This window comes from Bombyx mori, chromosome 15 (assembly GCF_030269925.1).
Source record: "Bombyx mori chromosome 15, ASM3026992v2".
In the NCBI taxonomy this organism is placed as follows: Eukaryota; Metazoa; Arthropoda; class Insecta; order Lepidoptera; family Bombycidae; genus Bombyx; species Bombyx mori.
In genome coordinates this window covers 4,657,505-4,678,596 of record NC_085121.1, presented here as the reverse complement: position 1 = coordinate 4,678,596, position 21,092 = coordinate 4,657,505, and the positions used below count along the sequence as shown (strand labels likewise).

Here is a 21,092-nt window from a genome sequence, read left to right as displayed (position 1 = left end):
TCGGAATCTAGAGGAGGAACTATCGGAAATTAGAGATTTCAACGAACAGAAAACATAAAAAGTTTTTGAAAAAAGCTGATATTTTGACGGGTGAATTTTCGATTGAAATTTGGGGTTCTTTTTCGATATTAATTCTTTTTTTTTTTATTGCCCTTGTAGGCAGACGAGCATACGGCCCACCTGATGGTGAGTGGTTACCGTCGCTTATGGACTTCAGCAATGCCAGGGGCAGAGCCAAGCCGCTGCCTACCGTTAATATAAATACATATAATCAAATATAATCAAAATAAGGTGAAAAAATAAATATTTCTAATCAAATAAATTACAGCGTATTTGGGACATAAAAAGGTAAGTTCTCACCAAATGTCGAGAAAGTTTTTTTTTTTTTTTTGAAAAAGATAAAAATAAAATACCAAAAACGTAGTTTTTTTAATTTCACATAAATTTTGAGGTTATGTGAAAAAACGTGTAAATACAAAAGTTTTAGATCTTTTTATTACCTACAACTTTGCCATTTGACTTTTAGTTTTGCCGGAAATCGAGAAAAACCGTTTTTTACCCTTAAGCCCCCCCCCCATCCCCTTCCCGACCTCAGATCGCCCGTAAATTATTTTTCCTTCCATTTTCATAATATTGTCCTCCATTTCTAATGGGTTTCATCCTACAATATTTTTTTTTTGTTTTAAAAATTATCGACCCTTGTCTATGGTATAAAGTACTTTGTATAAATATGGATTGGACTTGGTATAAAGCTGGCTTTTTCAAGTTACAAAATTTTCGCTTTCTTCCGTCGATATTATTATCACCTTTTACACAAACTTTTTCAAAAACAATACAACAATACATATAATACTTATTTAGGATATTCAGGAATACTGTTGACACCCTCCACCAGTGGTGCTCCTCATGTCTGAGGGTTGTAACCACTTCCATACAGGAGTTTCGTCTTCACGATGTAGTGACATCTTGTCTTGTCTTTGGCTACTCGGAGAGCATAGCAGATGGTGGAATCAAGGGTGGTGTGGACTAGCAGTGTAACTCAGGAGTGATTAACTTAAAAGATATATATCCCACGCAAAGAGATTAGATCTGTATATCACTGGCATTGTGTCTTTATATTTTTAACTCTACAGTTCACGACCATTTCACACATTGACTGTAGATCCGACTGAGAGTGAGAAGAAAGATTACTGATTAGCCCACGCACTGTGCATACGTAGTAAGTGAATGAGAAGGTCGAATATAGTAGCAAGTCGTAATAAATTATACTGCTATAGTTTTATAGTTTAATTTTGTTTAAATGTAATCATATACATTATCTTTTAACCTTTCTTTGTTTATATTTTTTCATAGTGATTTTCTTGTGGCAAGTCAACTTGTTTCTTTGTAATAAATAGTTATTATTGTTTTCTTTATTATTCAAATTTATATTCAAGTTAAGGAATTAGTTTCATTTGTGTATACTTCTTTTAATTGATTACTGTGATTTTTAAATAAATACAAACGAGGACTTTAAATAAAGAAGACCAACACCTGTGTAAATAAAAAGATATATATCTCTTTTCTTCTTGGTGAGTGATTTTGTCCATGACTAGTGTGAACCTGATCGGACCAACGCACTGGACTGTGCCCCAACTGTAGCTTAACCTAACTAAATTACTAAGAATAAAAATTTAAATGACTACTTATTAAAAGAAATTGGATTTGTTCACATGATTTTAATTATGTACTATATAACTTAACAATCCCTTACAGAAACATGCTAATAAATTTTGCTTGTAATTCATTTCTTGGATTTAGGTTTCAGTGTGAAGTAAAGGATGACTGCTCCCATTACTGCATATGTGGCTCTGGCCGTCTGAAATAGATTAAATTAAGTGCTTTCGAAACTGATATACAAACATATTAAAGAAAATTCTTTACAAAATCAATAAAACTTTTATGAATTACAAGAAGTTCAAGATAATTTTAAATTAATATTACTAATCAATAAGATACTTCTGGACTTTGAAGGGATTCTAGGTTTAACAGATAGTAATCAGACTAGAATTCAACATAACCTTACAAATCGTAGTTTGCCTTTGCTGCATCAATTTCAAATAAAATAATGTTCAAAACCTACATTTAATCTTCCTCTGTTTGTCTGACTGTTGAAGTATTTTGCTAAGCCTTTGAGCTGGGATTCATCGACAGAAGAGTCTCCGGCCATCCTGGTGGTAAGTATAAATTTAAAACTAAGTCACAATAATATTTATTACCAGAGTATTTTTTTTATAACATGATATTATTAGTGGACTTTTATTATATTGAACTTTAATTATAAAATCACCTGATTTGAAAAATTATGTAATTACTGCACAACACCCGCAAAATGGATCTAAAGTTGCGAAGAATTTGACACTTTTGACAGCAGGATAGTCTTGTTACATTTCGAGAGTAAGCAAAAGAGACAAAAACTTTTACGCTAAAATTAAAAACAGTCACCTGGAACATGTCGAAATCTGTCAACACGTTTTTTTTTTATTGCCCTTGTAGGCAGACTAGCACACGCCCCACCTAATGGTGAGTGGTTACCGTCGCCTATGGACTTCAGCAATGCCAGGGACAGAGCCAAGCCGCTGCCTACCGCTTAATACTCTCCACAAGCCTCGATTGAAGAAGGACATGTCATAGCACTCGGGAAACACCGTGGAAGGTAGCTCATTCCATAGCCGGATGGTTCGTGGCAAAAAAGACCTCTGGAAACGCTCTGTGGATGACCGCAGTGGCTCCAGGTAGTATGGATGAACTCTACTCCGGTGGCAAGCAGTGCTATGGTAAAAACGAGATGACGGTATTACTCGAACAATTCCTCAGAACACTCCCCATGGAACATACGGTACAAAATACAGAGGGAACCGAAGTCCCTTCGCAGACCCAGAGGTTCCAAGCGATCCGTGAGAATGGGGTTATCGACATCCGTAGGACTTTCTGGAGCGCGAGGAACGAAGCTGTGTCAATTTTTTTATTTGTTTATTTATTGTTTTTTCAAGTTAAAATGAAACAAAGCCGCTCGACATATTTTTTTTCAAAAAGTACACAGAACAAGTCTCAATAAACAATCACCATTTTATTGAGATTAAATTTCTTCCCAACTCATTTTATTTCATTTAATTTCATACCAATTGAGCAAGATCTCCATTTTTAATAATTAATCCACTTCATTTCCCTCCTATTATTTTTCATAAAAAAAGAATATAAAAGATTAGGCTGTATGGTAAGATATCTTTGCCTTTCTAGTTGGAACACCTATTAATTTAATCGTTACTACGGAATATGTACCGGCTATGATCGGTTTTATTTTGTAAATTATTTCGCATTTAAACATTGCCCTCATTACGGCATCATATCAGTATTATTGGGGTTAACAGCTCTGTCCTCTCTATCGTAGAAACTATGGAGGGTAGAGGTAAGGAGAACCATCTCATATGGGAGGAAGCTTGAAAAGGTGTCCCACTTTCAGCACTAAATAGCAGTTCAAAAAACCTACAGAATGGCGCTAGCATATGCACAGGGTATGATATGAATTGAGCAGTTGTTAATTGATTGAAGTATGCTGAGTTAGGAAATTTAATATATTTAATGACTAGAGTAGTTAGTGACAGTGTAATATACAAGACCTCACATGTTTACGTAGTCCAAACGAATTTCGTCAATATAACCTAAACTTATTGCTGTGGTAAAACGTGGAGACATCGATTGCATTTACTTTTTGTGATTCTGTAGTTCTTACAGTTCTTTCATCCTTTTTTATTTCTCTATCTTATTCTAATACATTAATACTAATACATACTCTAATAAACTTCAGCGCGTTTTTTTTAAATTTACCTGTTTGCTACTGTAGCGCCACTCTTATTTAGCAGATTTTACGGACACTTTTTCACACACAGAGTCGGTTCTTCTTACCTCTACCCTCCATAGTTTCGACGATGGGCGACGGTAACCACTCACCATTAAGTGGGCCAAATGCTCGTCTGCCAACAAGGGCAATAAACAATATTTCAAGGATGCTAAATGGTCATTAGTCGCCACTATTAAGCATTCAAACATTCTCTCCAAAATTGCGCACTTCTATGCTTATATCTGAAATAGGTACCCACCGTACTTTAGAGGTAACAGTAAGCTATGAATAATTGAGAAAACATAGGTAGCATAAAAGGAAAATAGAGGTAAGAAAAACCGATATATATATGGCAGAAGGGCTGAAATTTTTTCCGCGGTTGCTAATGTAGCGCCACCCTTATTTAGCAGATTTTAACGGACATTTTTTACACACAGAGACGGTTCTCCTTACCTCTACCCTGCATAGTCGAAACGAGAACCACTAGAAATAATGATGACTCGCGCTACTGGGCGGTGAATATGTAACAATTACCTTTTTATAACTACCTACTGAACGATGATTTCGTAATTTTTTTTTATTGTTTATGTGGGTGGACGAGCTCACAGCCACCTGGTGTTAAGTGGTTACTGGAGCCCATAGACATTTACAACGTAAATGCACCCACCCACCTTGAGATATAAGTTCTAAGATCTCAGTAGTTACAACGGCTGCCCCACCCTTCAAACCGAAACGCAATACTGCTCCACGACAGAAATAGGCGAATGGGTAGGTGTTACCTACCCGTGCGGATTCACAAGAGGTCCTACCACCAGTAATTACGCAAATTATAATTTTGCGGGTTTGATTTTTTATTACACGATGTTATTCCCTCACCGTGGAAGTCAATCGTGAACATTTGTCAAGTACGTATTTCATTAGAAAAATTGGTACACGCCTGCGGTATTCGAACACCGGTGCATCGTTCAACACGAATGCACCGGACGACTTATCCTTTAGGCTACAACGACTTGTAATTAATTAAAACTACATAGGTACTTTTACAGTTTAATATCGTGTTTATTATTTCGAGTTTACTATTTTTGACGTTTCGAATACTTAACAGTTTTTGTATGCATAGACGACAAAGCATGATTACACCAGAGAAGTAGTTTGTAGTATGTCTATGACGGGCGAAAACCCAAGAAAACATCTTAGCAAGACTTACCAGTAATTGTTTCTACTTTTGTGATTTGGGTTTTGCCTTGAACATCTTGTAATACACAAAATATAATGCAATAAGGCCCATCGTTAATTTAGATGTCTGTGAAAATCAAAAGGAAACTATTATGAAATTTATTTTCTCGCATTCGTGCCAAAAAATTCTCCCTCGACTTGTCAAATTTTTTTTAACTAGGTATAATTATTAAATGCCTTCAGGAGTCGCGAGCGCAAATAAAAATGAAAATTCCTACTTCATGTAAAAGAGGCGCAATGTTGCAGAAAATTGCTCCCTTCTCAAAATTCAAGCTATTCTTAAATAAAGACCTTAATAGAATAAATAGTACATACATTAGCGCGTCCTCTGTTTGTTTGACTATTAAAATATCTGCTGAGTCCCTTTAAGCTTGGATCGTCCTCAACTCCGTGACCAGCCATGTTTTGATTTCTCTTTTTGAAATGAAAAAAACCGAGGATAAAACCAAAAGGTCCGGATTGAAGCTGCCAGAATGATTCTGATGCAGATAAATTTCTACAATTAATTATTTAATAATGTCATCCAAAAGTATGTAACCAATGACATAAATGTCATTCATTGACTTTTTGGTATATTCCTCTAATGCTTCAGTGCTCTAATGCCTTATGTGAAAGAGTATGAACTATGTTTAACAGCCAAAATTACAGAACAAAACCTACGGTCGGGTGTTTCGGGCGACGTCGACCATTCGGTCCACAGGGTCGGGTATGTAAAAACACGCTCTCTACGTATGAAAAAATGTTTATCAAATAGCGATCAATTAGAGTGGCGCCACCTTATTGAGTGGTATTATTTTAGATCTATATGCGTAGTGCGAGTTTTTTAACGTTCTCGATAGGGTAAAAGTTAGCTCATATTTGTATGGAATGGGATCGTTTGCGTACGTCACGTCACAGCCGGAGTCCCGCAAGGCTCCGCCCTCTCCCCGTTACTATTCAGTTTGTATATCAACGATATACCCCGGTCTCCGGAGACCCATCTGGCGCTCTTCGCCGATGACACCGCCATCTACTACTCGTGTAGGAAGAAGGCGTTGCTCCATCGACGACTTCAGACCGCAGCTACCATCATGGGACAGTGGTTCCGGAAGTGGCGCATCGACATCAACCCCACGAAAAGCACAGCGGTGCTCTTCAAAAGGGGTCGCCCTCCGAACACCACGCTGAGCATCCCCCTCCCGACTAGGCGCGTCAATAACCCCGCCCCCGCCGTTCGCCCAATCACGATGTTCGACCAGCCCATACCGTGGGCCCCGAAGGTCAAATATTTAAGCGTCACCCTCGACAGTAGGATGACATTCCGCCCCCACATCAAGGCGGTACGCGACCGTGCCGCCTTCATTCTAGGACGTCTCTACCCGATGATATGTAGGCGAAGTAAAATGTCCCTTAGAAATAAGGTGACACTCTACAAAACTTGCATACGCCCCGTCATGACCTATGCAAGTGTAGTGTTCGCTCACGCGGCCCGCATACACTTAAAATCATTCCAAGTCATTCAATCCCGTTTTTGCAGGATAGCCGTCGGAGCCCCGTGGTTCGTCAGGAACGTCGACCTCCATGACGACCTGGACTTAGAGTCCACCAGTAAGTATATGCAGTCGGCGTCAATGCGCCACTTCGATAAAGCGGCACGACACGAGAACCCTCTCATCGTGGCCGCCGGTAACTACATTCCCGATCCTGCGGACAGTATGGAAAGCAGTCGACGTCGCCCAAAACACGTCATCTCGGATCCTCCCGATCCACTAACGGTGCTTCTAGGTACTTCAAGCACCGGTCACCGTTCTCGTCGAACCCGTCGCTTGCGACGAAGGGCTCGACGAGTAAATTAACTCCCAGACACAGCCCACTGAGTTTCTCGCCGGATCTTCTCAGTGGGTCGCGTTTCCGATCCGGTGGTAGATTCTGCGAAGCACGGCTCTTGCTAGGGTTCGTGTTAGCAACGTCATCAGGTTTGAGCCCCGTGAGCTCACCTACAAAAGTTAGGGTTACGCTGACATAGCCTCTCAAGGCTCTCAGCTTAGGTAGAAAAAAAAAAAAAAAAAAAAAAAGTGTGTGTGTCCGACTGGAGTTTACTGGATATAAAAAATTAAACGAAACAATACGAGAAATAGTTCTATATTACGACAACACGATACACTACAGATTATTAACAAATTAACGAGACACAAAACAAACGACTAACAAATATATGAAAATACAATAATGAGAGAAACGCGCGATCAGTACGAGGCTTTGTGGCGGACTGCCGGCGCAGCAGCCCGGCGTCACCTGCGATAACGCGGCCGCGCGTTGGCTCCTGATTGGCGCGCGCACGCATCACGCAATCAGGAGCCAATCAGGCGCATAACGCATTTCGTGTGACATGCTAGTACGATTTTGGTCCCCATAATTTTCATACCCCGGGCCTATATATGTAAATCGATTCTAAAGGAGTAAACTCCAAAAAAAAAAAAAAAATTGCGTACGTTTGCCGCTAGGGAAATTGTTCCAACTGCATACAAAATTGGCTTAACTTTTACGCTATCGAGAACGTTAAGAAGCTCGCACTAAGCACACTGGCGCCAAAAGTAAACCAAAATTTTTAAATCAGCACACTTCACTCCGTTGAAAACTGCTGTTTCATAAATATTAAGTGTATTAACTGTTCATATCATACCACTCGCTGCACTACAACTATGGGTTTTTGACTGATACTGTGTGCTTAATGGGAGTTTTTTAACGTTCTCGATCGATAAAAGTTAATTCAAATTTATAAGGATTTCGAACTTTTGCCGCTAGAGGCGCTCTTCCAACTGCATACCTACAAATTTGAGTTAACTTTTACTCGATCGAGAACACTCGCACTAAGCACACTGAACAGCTGGACAGATTTTTATCTCGTTCCCCATTTAAGACAGCTGCTCTTATCTTTACCCTCTATAATTAGAAATTCATTACTTTTCACATCTTTCCTTATTATAAAAGTGCTTTCTTTCCGCTCCGTCATATTGAGACCTCCCGTAATAAAGAACGTCCTATTTATACTACGATAAGGATTTATATATTTGCGGTATCTTTTATATTAGGGTGTCTTGTGGGATAGCCATCGATGGTATTTAAAAGGCATAAAGAAGGATTTATGTACAAAAATAAAATACATTAATTGAAGCATTAATGAAAATGCTTATTTTAATTACCAATCCATGATATTATAAAAAAAAATAAGAAAACATACCCACCCTTTTGGATAGGTATAACAATATTCCGATTTCTTTGGGAAACATCACTGGTCATAATTCATTTTTAATCACATAGTTCAAAGTTTAATAGAAAAAGTATTTCAATAAAACTATTGTACAAATGTTAACAAACACGCGCAACACAACGTACTTCAAGATAGCATAGCACCATAATTATCAATATTTATGTAATCTCTTAATATCTATTTATTCCAAATACATTGGAAACTAATCTCTAAATGATGGACTAGTATTTCATACATAGAGATATATTTATTTCAATTTAATAACCATCCAAACAATAGGTATCAAAAATATACAAAATGTGTCAAAATTGTAATTATCAATTTTTCGAATTTAGTGATTCAAAACAATTTCTATATTAGTTAAAATCATTTGAGCGATTAATTGCTATAAATAAATTCGTTAGTGACACTACCATGATCTTTTGAAGGTGACATTTCATTTCAGTAATTATGATATATTTCCATGGCCATGGAAGTGTCAAGAATGAACTTATTGACCTATATAGCTCAATAATATCACCTTCTGTTAAAACATACAGTTTAATTACCTATCTTCTCATCTCTAATGGATAGATCACAGCTTATTTAGGACCACTTAAATTATTGCACAACATTTTGACTCGTAGAATTATTTATCAGCCAAAAATGCAAGCCCAATTTTGCTTAGAGTATGAGATCTTCTTCCCAGTCTTCTTTCTGTCTATCAGATAAAGTTACTGATGGCCGGGACAGTTGTTTCAGGTCATCATGTGTCCGTGCAGGTATGGGATTGTCACTAAGATCTACATATTCGAGGGCTTGAGATCTTGCTAATCTGTCCACATCAACTTCTGTAAAAATCAAAGTTATAAAAATGTTGCTTTTTCCCAGTGTCTTTGCTTTAAATATGTTTTTTAAGATGTTATACAATTTTATCTATTAGGCATTTCTATTATCTGATAAAAAGTTCTATGTTTAAATTCTATACACAGAAATTTCCTTTGAAGATTTACCTTTCAAAAATTTCTTTAAAACAAAAAAATCAAGTACCAATAATTTGATTGTGATGTGCGAGCAATGTGTGCAGACTTGGACACTGGAACGTTATGTGAGGTAAAGCTACGAATGTATTATGTGAGATGTCCAATCGCTGTAGACAAGCAAGTGTACATAGCTCATCGGGCAGCCTGGCCATTTGGTTGTTTGATAGGTTGAGATCTGTAAGAATTTATTTATGTTATTTTTATGCTGAAGGCCCAGAGGCAGATGTCCAATAGACTGGTTGGACCAGATACGCTCTACTTTCAACACCTCAGTCCACAATGCCATCTAGCTGATAATAGACAGGGCTGGCACTGGATAGTCCACAAGTGAGTAATTAAGGGAGGCCACAGCCCTTAGCAATAGCATTGAGGTTTATCGATACCAGGAAGATAATGTTTTAGACCTTACGGAAGAAAACTATCGAACATTTAATGGTATTGTTTTGTTTAGGGTTCTGTTCAGAATATTTTTAACTGATTTAAAAATTCCATAAAATGGTTATAAATCACTTTTATTTGACTTTTTTGTAATAAGTATTTATTGTACCTGTAATCAGACTAAACTTGACTGCAAATTTGGGAGGTATTTTAGTGATGACATTCCCACTGAGATCACAACTTTTCAATTCTGTGTGTCTCATTAGGTGATATACTGCATCTGGAACTTGCATCAGCTGACACTCTGATAGATCTGCAAATAATAAAGATTAATTTAAACAATTGTTCAGAACTAATCTAAAAGATTAAAGTAATGATCGTTTGAATATAGAATAATATGAAAGTAAGAAAATGGAACAGTGAAAACAAAGCGGCATAAACATTACCTATATTACTTAATTACTTTTTTGCTTTCAAAGACCGTCAGCCCATGTGTCAGTGAATAGTCACTAACACTTATTGACTTTAACTCATTGTATATAAATTGTTTCCAATTAGTAAAGCGAAATTGTCTGAAGCATTATATAAGATGTGAGTAAAACAAGCGTAGACAAATATTTCGTGGCATTATTAACTTCGATTACCTAAAACTTGTGTTTCTTGGGCATCTTCACATCTTAAAATCACACGCGTAACAGCTAAAGCCATAGTTGAACCACAGTAGCTTAACGGTAACCACAAACTGAATCACAGAGGCACCGATGTGTGCTACAGCTATTAATAAACGTGTCTAATAGTCTGGATTAGAAGATTCAGTTTTGCGTAGGGGTTTTAATTATAGTTTTCTATTTTATTTAACGAACAAATATTAAATAATTATTTACTCATTTTATTGTTGAGTAAAACAATACGTTTTCATTAAGTATTCAACTTTGAAACAATAATGAGTATGTAGCATAAGTATGAACATTAGGTAAAAAAGGTAATTAAAGAATACTTTATCTATATAAAGTAAAGTAGTAGCTCTTGTTTTTACTTTAATATTTATCCTAAATCTTTGGTTTCCATGAATAATAGTTTACTCTCCGATTCTTAAATATGTATTTTTCAAATTATTGTGTTCCCTTAGCTTCTCTTGATAGGTACCGTACCGTAATTGTTTTTTACGAATTGGTACATAAACTTTGACAATACTTGTCAAATTATTCGTCTGGTTTTTCTATTAGATAGGCTAAGGGAAGATAGTTCATGTTTCCAAATTTCTCACTCAGCCAACCAAAGCTTGAAACCACATCTATTGTACCGTTGTACGCGAAAAGTGAGAAGAAATAGAATAAAATGAAATTAAATAGCAGTCTAAGTGCTGATGAGTTGTTTTTTTTTTCTACGTCATAGTTGACAGGAGCTATTTCAACGACGCGCGGCCGGCCCCGCCGTGTCTAAAGCACACGTTCTGTTCTCGAGGTAGGACCCGATCAGCCGACAAAGATACGCAGGACGCCGTGATACTCTATCTGCGATTAGCGACCAGGACAGGGTGTTGATCGTGTTGGCGATGTCCAGGTACACCGCCAGTGCAACCCCGCCCTGGCCGACAGCCTCATGAGTGAGGGCGCGCACGCACATCACCGCTTCGATGGTTGAGCGGCCCTCCCTACTATTATTATTATAACTTAGAATCTACCACCGGATCAAAAACGTTACCTACTGCTTTTATATTTATTCTTATTCATGTAACGGTTGTTCTTTCTTCGGTTGTATTTCTAAACGGGCCACATTTGTTTGCATAAACCTGTATAAATATTAAATTAACAAAATAAAACAATTCACACAACTTAGCTCCTCGTGTTCCAGCCAAAAAATCCATGACTTTCTTTGCAGTGTTAGGAGATAAGAGCAAGGTATATCAAAGTATATAAATAATAAGGTAATCCTGTTTATCTTGATCCAAATATAATTTGAAACTAAAGTTCATTCTTGGAGTAACTCCTACACTTTAGCACTCACGAAGAAAGTAATGCACATTCACACTGCAAATCTGCAAGTTGCGTATCATCCAAGTTCGTTTTCCGTAAGTGCTATTTATCCCACCGCTAAAACTTCCTAATTCTGCAATGATTGATTTGATTTGAAGGTTTGGATGGAATGCAACAAAGATTTCGATCTCAAATATCAAACACGAAGGCCAAATTCGCGGTGTAGCTTTTTTTTTTGTTGCCCTTGTAGGCAGACGAGCATACGGCCCACCTGATGGTGAGTGGTTACCGTCGCCCATGGACTTCAGCAATGCCAGCTGCTTAATACTCTCCACAAACCTCGTTTGAAGAAGGACATGTCATAGCGCTCGGGAAACACCGTGGAGGGGAGCTCATTCCATAGCCGGATGGTACGTGGCAAAAATACCTCAGGAAACACACTGTGAATGACCGCAGTGGCTCCAGGTAGTATGGATGAACTCTACTCCGGTGGCACGCGGTGTGATGGTAAAAACGAGATGCTGGTATCATCTCGAACAATTCCTCAGAGCACTCCCCACGGAACATACGGTGCAAAATACAGAGGGAACCGAAGTCCCTCCGCAGATCCAGAGGTTCCAAACGATTATTTAAGGGCCCTAGTAAAACCAGGTGCGCTGTGAGTTCGTCTGACCGTCGTTTAATATGTTTTCGTTCAGGTAATAACAAAGAAAGTATCATCATGTCGAAAAAGATATGTGTTATACTAATCCACAATTTCAACACAATGAATCATTCCTTACCTCCACGACAAGGAAATATACTTATTATACATATATTATTTTATATCCTACTGTCACAACAGTACGAGCTGCGCGGGAGAACACCGTTTATGGTATAAAATAAATAATTGCTGTTGTCGAGATCAACTTGTATACCTTGATCATAAAACGATTCTCATCCTCCTTGAATTTTGAACGTATGACTGCTTCGTGGTAGAAACAGACAACACAGCTGCAAAGTGCGCAAGCCGGCTCACCTGCCCTAGATGATGTAATAAAGGGAAAATGACAAATTTTACGGAAAAAGCTCTCTAGTTGTTTGTTTTGAATATTTCATTTATTGTCAAAGCTGTTCATGAATACGTCTTGAGTCTTGGTCATTATTGGCAGGGATTTAAGTCCTGGTACACTGGACTTTTAGAACAATGACATTTAGATTATTGGCAAACAGTTGGTGCGCGACTACGACCACGTAGATATGTAGATTTTGCAGACATATGCACAAAAAAAAGGAAACTTGTAACGACATTTCCTTTTGTGATACCTCATTGAAAAATTCGTTCGTCCAATTCATTTTCATCCGTTCGACAAAGTTACCGAGTTAACTGAACAACGACAACTATGTGAACACTTTAAGCATTCGCAGCTTAAAGAATCAATAATGTAATCCTTTGATTCGTGCTAAAATCCTAAATTACGTGAAAAACGGACGAGTATTCGTGGCGAGTACCGAATGGGTGCATTCTGCAAGCTGTTTACAACTCGCATTCGTCTTTCCTGTCTGTCTAAATGAACTAAATTAGAATTTCTTTTTCAGAATTCCGTAAACCAGTAAAGTAGAAAAGCAACTTCTAATTTTGTCCCATCAGTCTTTCCAACACATTAACTCGGAGATTATTAGCATTTCATATTTCGTCTATGTACTTTATTGGCAGAGTTTTCTGCCTACGGAACTGTTCACTATCCTAGTTAGATTCGCGCTTAGCTCCTCCGTTTTTAAGCTCGTTCTAAAATACAAGATATTTAAATTAAATCAAGGACGTTTCTATTGTACTCATATTTCGTGTTATGTACTTGTAAGTACATTTGATTAAAAAGTCTAATATTGTTGATTAGGTAATAGAGCGGTACCCTTAGTTGACTTTCTATAATTAAGTACTTTGAAAACAAAATACTCACTTAAACAAAGGATCCGTTCTTTAAATAGCGTTTTATACGACGAACAGTAGATATAAACTACGGAATGGAGAGCACATGTCTCGGAGTGCGGAATAGACATACTTCTTTGCCTTCCGCCTGCCGCCGGCCGCCGTTGTCTTCCGGGAGCCGACAGTCGATGCGAACAATGAAGACTATTAATCGTCCGTATAAGTATTTCATATTGTAGACTTGTTTTTTTATCCTTAAGCAAATTCGATCCGAATTATCTTAAGTAAGTCTAATCTATTCTATATCTAACTAGACTATAGTTTTGCTATCCGACTACACAGTTATTGATACTTTTGCAATATTTTCATATAACATTTTCTATTCTATTATACGTACTATATATAAATGTGTAATAGAAATAGTAGGTAGGTAGTACGCGTACGAGTGCGTGCTGCAATTAGTTTACGTTAATGTTGGCAAAAATATAAATTGTTTTTTTTTGTTTTTTTTTTTTTTTTATAGTTACTGATTGAAAGATTACTGTTGGCCCTGAGGTCTTTCCAGCTTCACCAGGACAGGACAGGATATAAATTGTATGAAGACGACTTTCTATAGAGACACCGTGTGATATTTACTAAATTGTTTGACAATACCATTAAATAGAGTGAACGCATTTATTCGGAAAGACAGTAGTTTTACTTTTCAAGTTAATTTATTACTTATTTTATTATTTAAATACCTATACCAACCGAGTCCAATAGCATTACATTTCTTGGTATTAGTTGCATAAAGTGTAGGTATCATACAGGGACTTAATTAAGCACAAATGAAATTAATCCGCGTAACAAAGGCCAGACTGTTAGTGTTAGTCGTGGCCTCGGATAGTTTCACAATTTTTACACGATATCTTCGTTTACGAAAGCCGAACGCAAGACTCATTTAAGTTACGTAAAAGCATATTTCGCGTAATTATACATTTCAAAGTCATTCTGTATTGGACCTTAAAACTTAAAAAGTAAGGTTGTAGTTTTAGTTGTTAATTATCGAAAATACGGACTTCTTGCGATTCCTCCGTGGTGTCCTAAAGATTGAAACGTAACAGTTTCGCGTAAAGAAAGTACCTACTGACGACATGAACAGCAATAATAAAAAAGATTGGAACGGACAATAATATTATTAAGTAGGACACTATAACTGATTTTAGTTAATATATTTATTCGTTATTTTTATTTTGACGAGAGTAGGTATCCATGGAGAAACATAATTTTTAAGTAAGGGTTATCAAATTATTTGTTCATTATTTTGAATTTTTATTAAAAGTAGCACAAACATTGCGTTAACGATTTTGATTCTTCACGCAGAAACGCTGAATTAATGTACATTAATTAATGTTACCTCAATGTTAAATAAAAACTCAACGCAAAAACTGACAAGCTTATATTATGTATATATATATGATTTTTTTTTAAAGCCCTCAAAGATGGACGTGCATATAGCCACCTTTTTTTTTTTTTTTTTTTTTTTATTGCTTAGATGGGTGGACGAGCTCACAGCCCACCTGGTGTTAAGTGGTTACTGGAGCCCATAGACATCCACAACGTAAATGCGCCACCCACCTTGAGATAGAAGTTCTAAGGTCTCAAGTATAGTTACAACGGCTGCCCCACCCTTCAAACCGAAACGCATTACTGCTTCACGGCAGAAATAGGCAGAGTGGTGGTACCTACCCGCGCGGACTCACAAGAGGTCCTACCACCAGTAAAAATGGTGAATGATTGGTAATTATGAACCACAACAAGCTGTATGGTACCTAGTACCTACCGCTGAGGTTTCTTTTGAATTTCGTATCGAAAAAGGATAGTATTTGATTTTTTGTAGTTCGTACTGAATTTCGGTGTCAAAATTACTATTCAAATTCGGTTAATAAGTTGGTATTTGCGTAAACATTAATTTAATTTAAGTGGGTTGTTTTGAGTTAAATATTAAAATGTTCCACGGAAGTCACTGATGGTTATGGTTATAAGATCACGGTCATTGTTATTAGTTCATAGGCAGTGATTTTTTATTTTATTATATCAAAATGATACATGAAATTGAAACCAAATCATGTTTAAAGCAGTTTTCGTCATTATTTGGCTTATTAAGACGCATATTAAAAGGCTCAGGGCTCCAACTGATATTTAGATTTTTATTTTAAGATTTATATTCATCGGTTTGGACAGTTTGCGAAAATTGCTTGGTTTTGATGAAACTTTTTTATGTTAAAGTGCTAAATCGTTATACTTTTTATCTAAATTGCTTAAACATCTTTAGACATTCAGTTTCTGATACCAATTTATAATATGACCAGAAAATGCATAAAGAAGAATATTATTAAATTATAATTTTTTTTTATACTGAATATATTTTTTGGAAGTATTCTTTATTTTATAAGCTGCTATGCCTATCGTACCGTAATAGTCCAATTTACCGAAATATTGTTATTGTTATTTTTAAATAATAAAGATAATAATAAAAAAATATGTAAAAAAGGTTACTTAAACATTCAAACGAAACCTTTGTAAAGTGAAAAGTTTAACTTTTTTGTAGAACAGAACATGCCTTGTTTTTGTACAAAATTAGTAAAACAAAATGTATGTGTTGAAAACGTAAAAAAATTTCCTTGAAGATTTGTCCTAGTTTTTAACGAAAAAGAAATAATATACGTTTTCGTGTGCATCTTATCCATGAGAGAAAACGATTAGATTCAACATTATATAATACGTACGTGCGAATTATATGTCACAATCGTTCTATTGCATTGTGTATTGCTTGGGACAGCTAATTAAAATATATCTCCGATATTGTGTGTTCTAGTTTTGAGTTAGGGTTCACCTACTGGCGCGCTCTGTTATCAAAACTACGTCGTTTCTGTGATAAGATTGTTACAATTACGGACTGAATTTACTTTGACGCTGTACCTGTGTTGTTGTTGGTAAACATTTATTATTATTATTAATTCTAATTTCGCTGCATATCGATTAGTCAATGTGCTTTATTTAATTTTATTAATGAATCCAAAAACAGAGAAGTTGTTTTTGTATCTTAGTAAAATACGTTCAACTTCAAATTCTTTGTTGTGTATGTTACCGCCGATGTGACAAACGTTTAATTAAAGTGAACGCACCGAGTTGACTATTCTCTTGGGCATCTTCGCAACGTCCGACCACCCTGATGATAGCTCTCCCGGCAAGCCTGGCGCAGATCATCATCGCCGGCGCCCTAGGATCATGCTCCTCGGCTTCGGCGGGCAAGCGCGCACCGCTGTCATATTCCGTGGGAGGCCGCATCACTGCACTACAATACAAACAGTCACTGCACAACTCCTCAGTCTAAGAGGTCACTGCTGTCAAAATCTTTCACGTGAAAGAAATTAATGTATAATAAACGTCCCATCTACCGCCGCACCGAAACGCAAAACGCCTGCGGGTCTACGGCTGCACTCTGGTAAAATTCGAGCTCGGCTTCCGCGGCCTGCCTTTATATCGTTGCCAAAACAAAGAAGCATGGTCGAGAAACGAGACGGCAATAACAACAATAGCGCGTCTCGCTCGCACTGTCTGCTGCGTAGTTGACGCATGTTGTCCGTCAACGAATGCGGAAAATAGTTTAAGGATTCAATTCACATTAAATCTAATAAGAAAAAAAAACTTAGGGATAAGCCGCTGGTGGTAGGAGCTCTTTTGAGTCCGCACGGGTAGGTAACGCTACCCTGCCTGTTTCTGCCGTGAAGCAGTAATGCGTTTCGGTTTGAAGGGCGGGGAAGCCGTTATAACTATACTGAGACCTTAGAACTCATATCTCAAGGTGGATGGTGGCATTTACTTTATTTACATTTATTTCTACACGTTTTCTGATAGTCATAGGGAAGTGTAGTCGGGTTTCACTAGTACATATAAATGTAATTCGTTCAAATTGATATCAAATGACGCACCTGTACTGTTGATTTTACGATATGATGAAATGGGCAGCCGTTGTAACTATACTGAAACCTTAGAACTTATATCTCAAGGTGGGTGGCGGCATTTACGTTGTAGATATCTATGGGCCCCGGTAACCACTTAACACTAGATGGGCTGTAAGCTCGTCCACCCATCTATGCAATAAATAAAAAATAGAATGGGACTTAGTTTTTTTTTCATAAACAAATAAGTAATTTTATGAGACGTAGACACGATAGGAACAGTGGTGAAAAGTATTGTGGATTTTTGTTTCTGTTATTATATAGGATTTGTTCGTCGGTCATCGAATAGTTTTGCAGTTAATACGAAAAGCTAAAACGCAATTTTCCGTTCTGATTAGCAAAGTACTATATCATAATCCGTGTCCCTGTTGATTGCAATGGATTGCGGATTCACTTCAAGCACATTCTTCAAATTTATTATATGACTGAAACAATATCGTAGGGGAAAGTAACACGGGAAGTTACGTAGATAATTTATAATCATGATTTGTAATAAAAATATTGTAGAAACTTTGATAATTGTCACGACACTAACGACCTTGTATATGAAACAGCCGCAGTTCGTGATTTTTGAAATCAAGTGATCCCAGGTCGGTGTGAACTTTAATTCATTTGTGACGGTCCAGTCAAGGACTCGTTTTCCTTATAGTAAGTGTTAGGATTGTTTTCATCGTTGCCCAAATGAGACGCGATAGCTGAATTAATAATAAACGCCGCGAAACTAACTGCTTTACCAAATTGTTTACCTTTGTTCAACCTTACTCGAGGTCAGTTAGATTTCTGTGCATCATACAGTGACAAACAGACAAATTATAATTTTATCACTAATATATATGAATTGAATATAAAGATTCATTAAACTAAATGTAAGCCCTATGTGGGATAAGCTATTTTGACATACAAGATGTTTAATTTAGAAAACTTGAAGAGCAGTTTTCAATAATATTATTGATTTTATCTGGACTTTAATTAAATACAATCGGTTATTATACCCCGTATATTAAAAAAAGGTTTTAACATGGCTTTTGTCTTTATTGCTAACAACTATTTTCTGATATTCGCGTTTGACGTTATATTTTCACAAATTAATGACGATTAGGTATGTATCGTCATGGAGCCTTTTAATGATAGGTAAATATTTTGCTCATGTGATACGGAAAAAAATACACTGAATTGTCAATCATCTTTTACTCGTGTAATCGTCAAAATGACGTCTACAAGAGAAAAAATCTACATGCCGACAAGCTTGCTAAGTCTAGCCGTATTTCAGCCAAACAGAGACGCAAATTTCAAAGAGTCTGAACCTTGAACATTTGCCAGAACTATATAGGTATCCATAGGGGCACTTCTGTTAATGTTCGCATGCAACTACATATTTATTTACTGAAAATTAATATGGAAAACATAGCGTTGTTCACAAAATCGACTCGATTATAATATTTAGAATAGGATCCAAAATCACAACCGGTTGTACAGTATTGTATATAGTGTATTTGTATATTGGTACCATCTTGGCCTACCTGAATAATTCATGATTGTAAAAAAAATGATGAAAAAAAAGTTCTAAAAATGCCACGTTACTTTTAAAACAAACTTTATAAGGTATAAAACTTCTTTCTGAGCATTTTTGTGCATTTTCATGCGATTTGGAGCATTGTTCAAATTTAAAATTTCTAGTCGGGAAGGTAGTTTAAAACGAATAACAAAATTACACCCGAACAAAATACCAGAAGGCTCTATTTTATAAACGTGGTAGAATAGGCGACATTGATAGCCCGAAGTAAAAACTATAGCCAGAATTTCTTTGCAAAGAATGATACAGATATAAGAGAGAATATGTAATATGAAAACGATAAAAGTGGAAACAATCCAAATGCCACAGACTAGATAACGCCACGGATAGTTAAATTTTCACGGTAATTTAAAAGTGACTTTTTATTTGGTAATATTAGATAAAATGTTAACTATCATGGTTAAGAGTTTGGTAATAAATAATATAAAGCCCCCAATTCCAAATTTATAGTTCTCTGTTTTTTTATGAAAACACATACTATTTATTTTTTTGCAAACAAACTAACGTTAACACTATTAATGTTCTTGGAATTTAGTTTTCTTTCGATTGACCTTCACTAAATTTGCAGATGGTCTATTAATTCGCCAATTTTAATACGCTGGCCTCGAGTCTGTGATTTCCCTCTTGTAGCATAACCCAGTTTCAGGAATACACGTTTACAATTTATCGTGTAATTTATTTCTATAACATATGCATTAAATGCATTTTTTTCTTTCAAAAAACGGTACACCGGAGTTTTACTCCTTTTTATAATAATGTTCTATTTTGTTGTTGTTATAAAATACGAATAAAGTTCTTAATTAAAATTTTCAACTTTTTTTTATTGCCCTTGTAGGCAGACGAGCACACGGCCCACCTGATGGTGAGTGGTTATCGTCGCCCATGGACTTCAGCAATGCTGAGGGCAAAGCCAAGCCGCTGCCTACCATTAAGTACCTACTCTCCACAAGCCACGTTTGAAGAAGGACATATCATAGCGCTCGAGAAACACCGTAGAGGGTTCATTCACCATTCTTCTCTTATAACTGTATATACTTATAACTGTATCTCTTATAACAATGCCAGGGGCAGAGCCAAGCTGCAACAAACAAAGGATCTCATTCAAGGAACATGATGGGGAATCACACGCTTTTGTTTGTACGTATAAACGTCGTATAGTCCGTAGATGTTAACAAAGCTACTGAATTGGAAAGTGATTTAGCACATGAGCTGCACGAGCGTTATTATAACGTGTTGTAAACGGACGAGTGACCACGCGTTTCACGCACACGCGGTCGATGACGTGCCAAATTTTCCGCGCACCGCACGACCGCTGACATTTCGCAGAAGTTTTTCAACGTGAAAGTGAGGTCGATCCTTTGTGCTATTTCAGGAAAACCTGGACAAGAGCCAGCTTCTTTGGTGAACATATGACGCAGTTATTCATTCGTACCAAATCAGTCTTAACGCTTTTGCATTAAAGGCCATGTCTGCCTAAACGTGTGAACTCGATAAACAGATTTTCTTTGTTTATAGTAAAAAATCTCGATGGGAACTTTGCCACTGGATTTGTCAGTGACTTATTTGTAATGAACTATATACTTTATTCTTTCAATGTTAAGGTAATTTTGATGAAGAGCGAATTAGTTAAATTCATTACGCTGAATTCAAGATTCATTTTCATCGACAATAATAATTATGATCTGAATGTTTTTTGCGTGCTAATACTGTAAACATGTTTATTTTGTTCTAACCTGTTATTTTGTTTAACACTATTTTACGGCGATCAAGATCGTTTGCCAAAAAAGAGGGTCGCATTATAAACAAGTTTAATGTTAATAGATCGCAAATATAATGCGCGTGTTTTTTGCGACAATCGGGCGAT

General features: G+C 36.7%; 1 protein-coding gene across 3 annotated transcripts; it reads right to left on the bottom strand.

The window, feature by feature from the left end:
• Positions 1-1,703: 1,703 nt before the first annotated feature.
• Dsclp (death-associated small cytoplasmic leucine-rich protein) lies at positions 1,704-19,312 on the bottom strand. 3 transcript variants are annotated; one of them, XM_062672259.1, is made up of 8 exons: positions 17,673-19,312; positions 16,819-17,466; positions 9,936-10,079; positions 9,396-9,563; positions 5,432-9,196; positions 5,088-5,183; positions 2,330-2,484; positions 1,704-2,210 (listed from the first exon to the last, which is right to left on the bottom strand). In XM_062672259.1, the coding sequence occupies exons 2-5, from the start codon at positions 16,979-16,981 to the stop codon at positions 9,030-9,032; spliced, it is 642 nt and encodes a 213-aa protein (XP_062528243.1). In that variant the 5' UTR covers positions 16,982-17,466; positions 17,673-19,312; the 3' UTR covers positions 1,704-2,210; positions 2,330-2,484; positions 5,088-5,183; positions 5,432-9,029.
• Between the last annotated feature and the right edge of the window lie 1,780 nt (positions 19,313-21,092).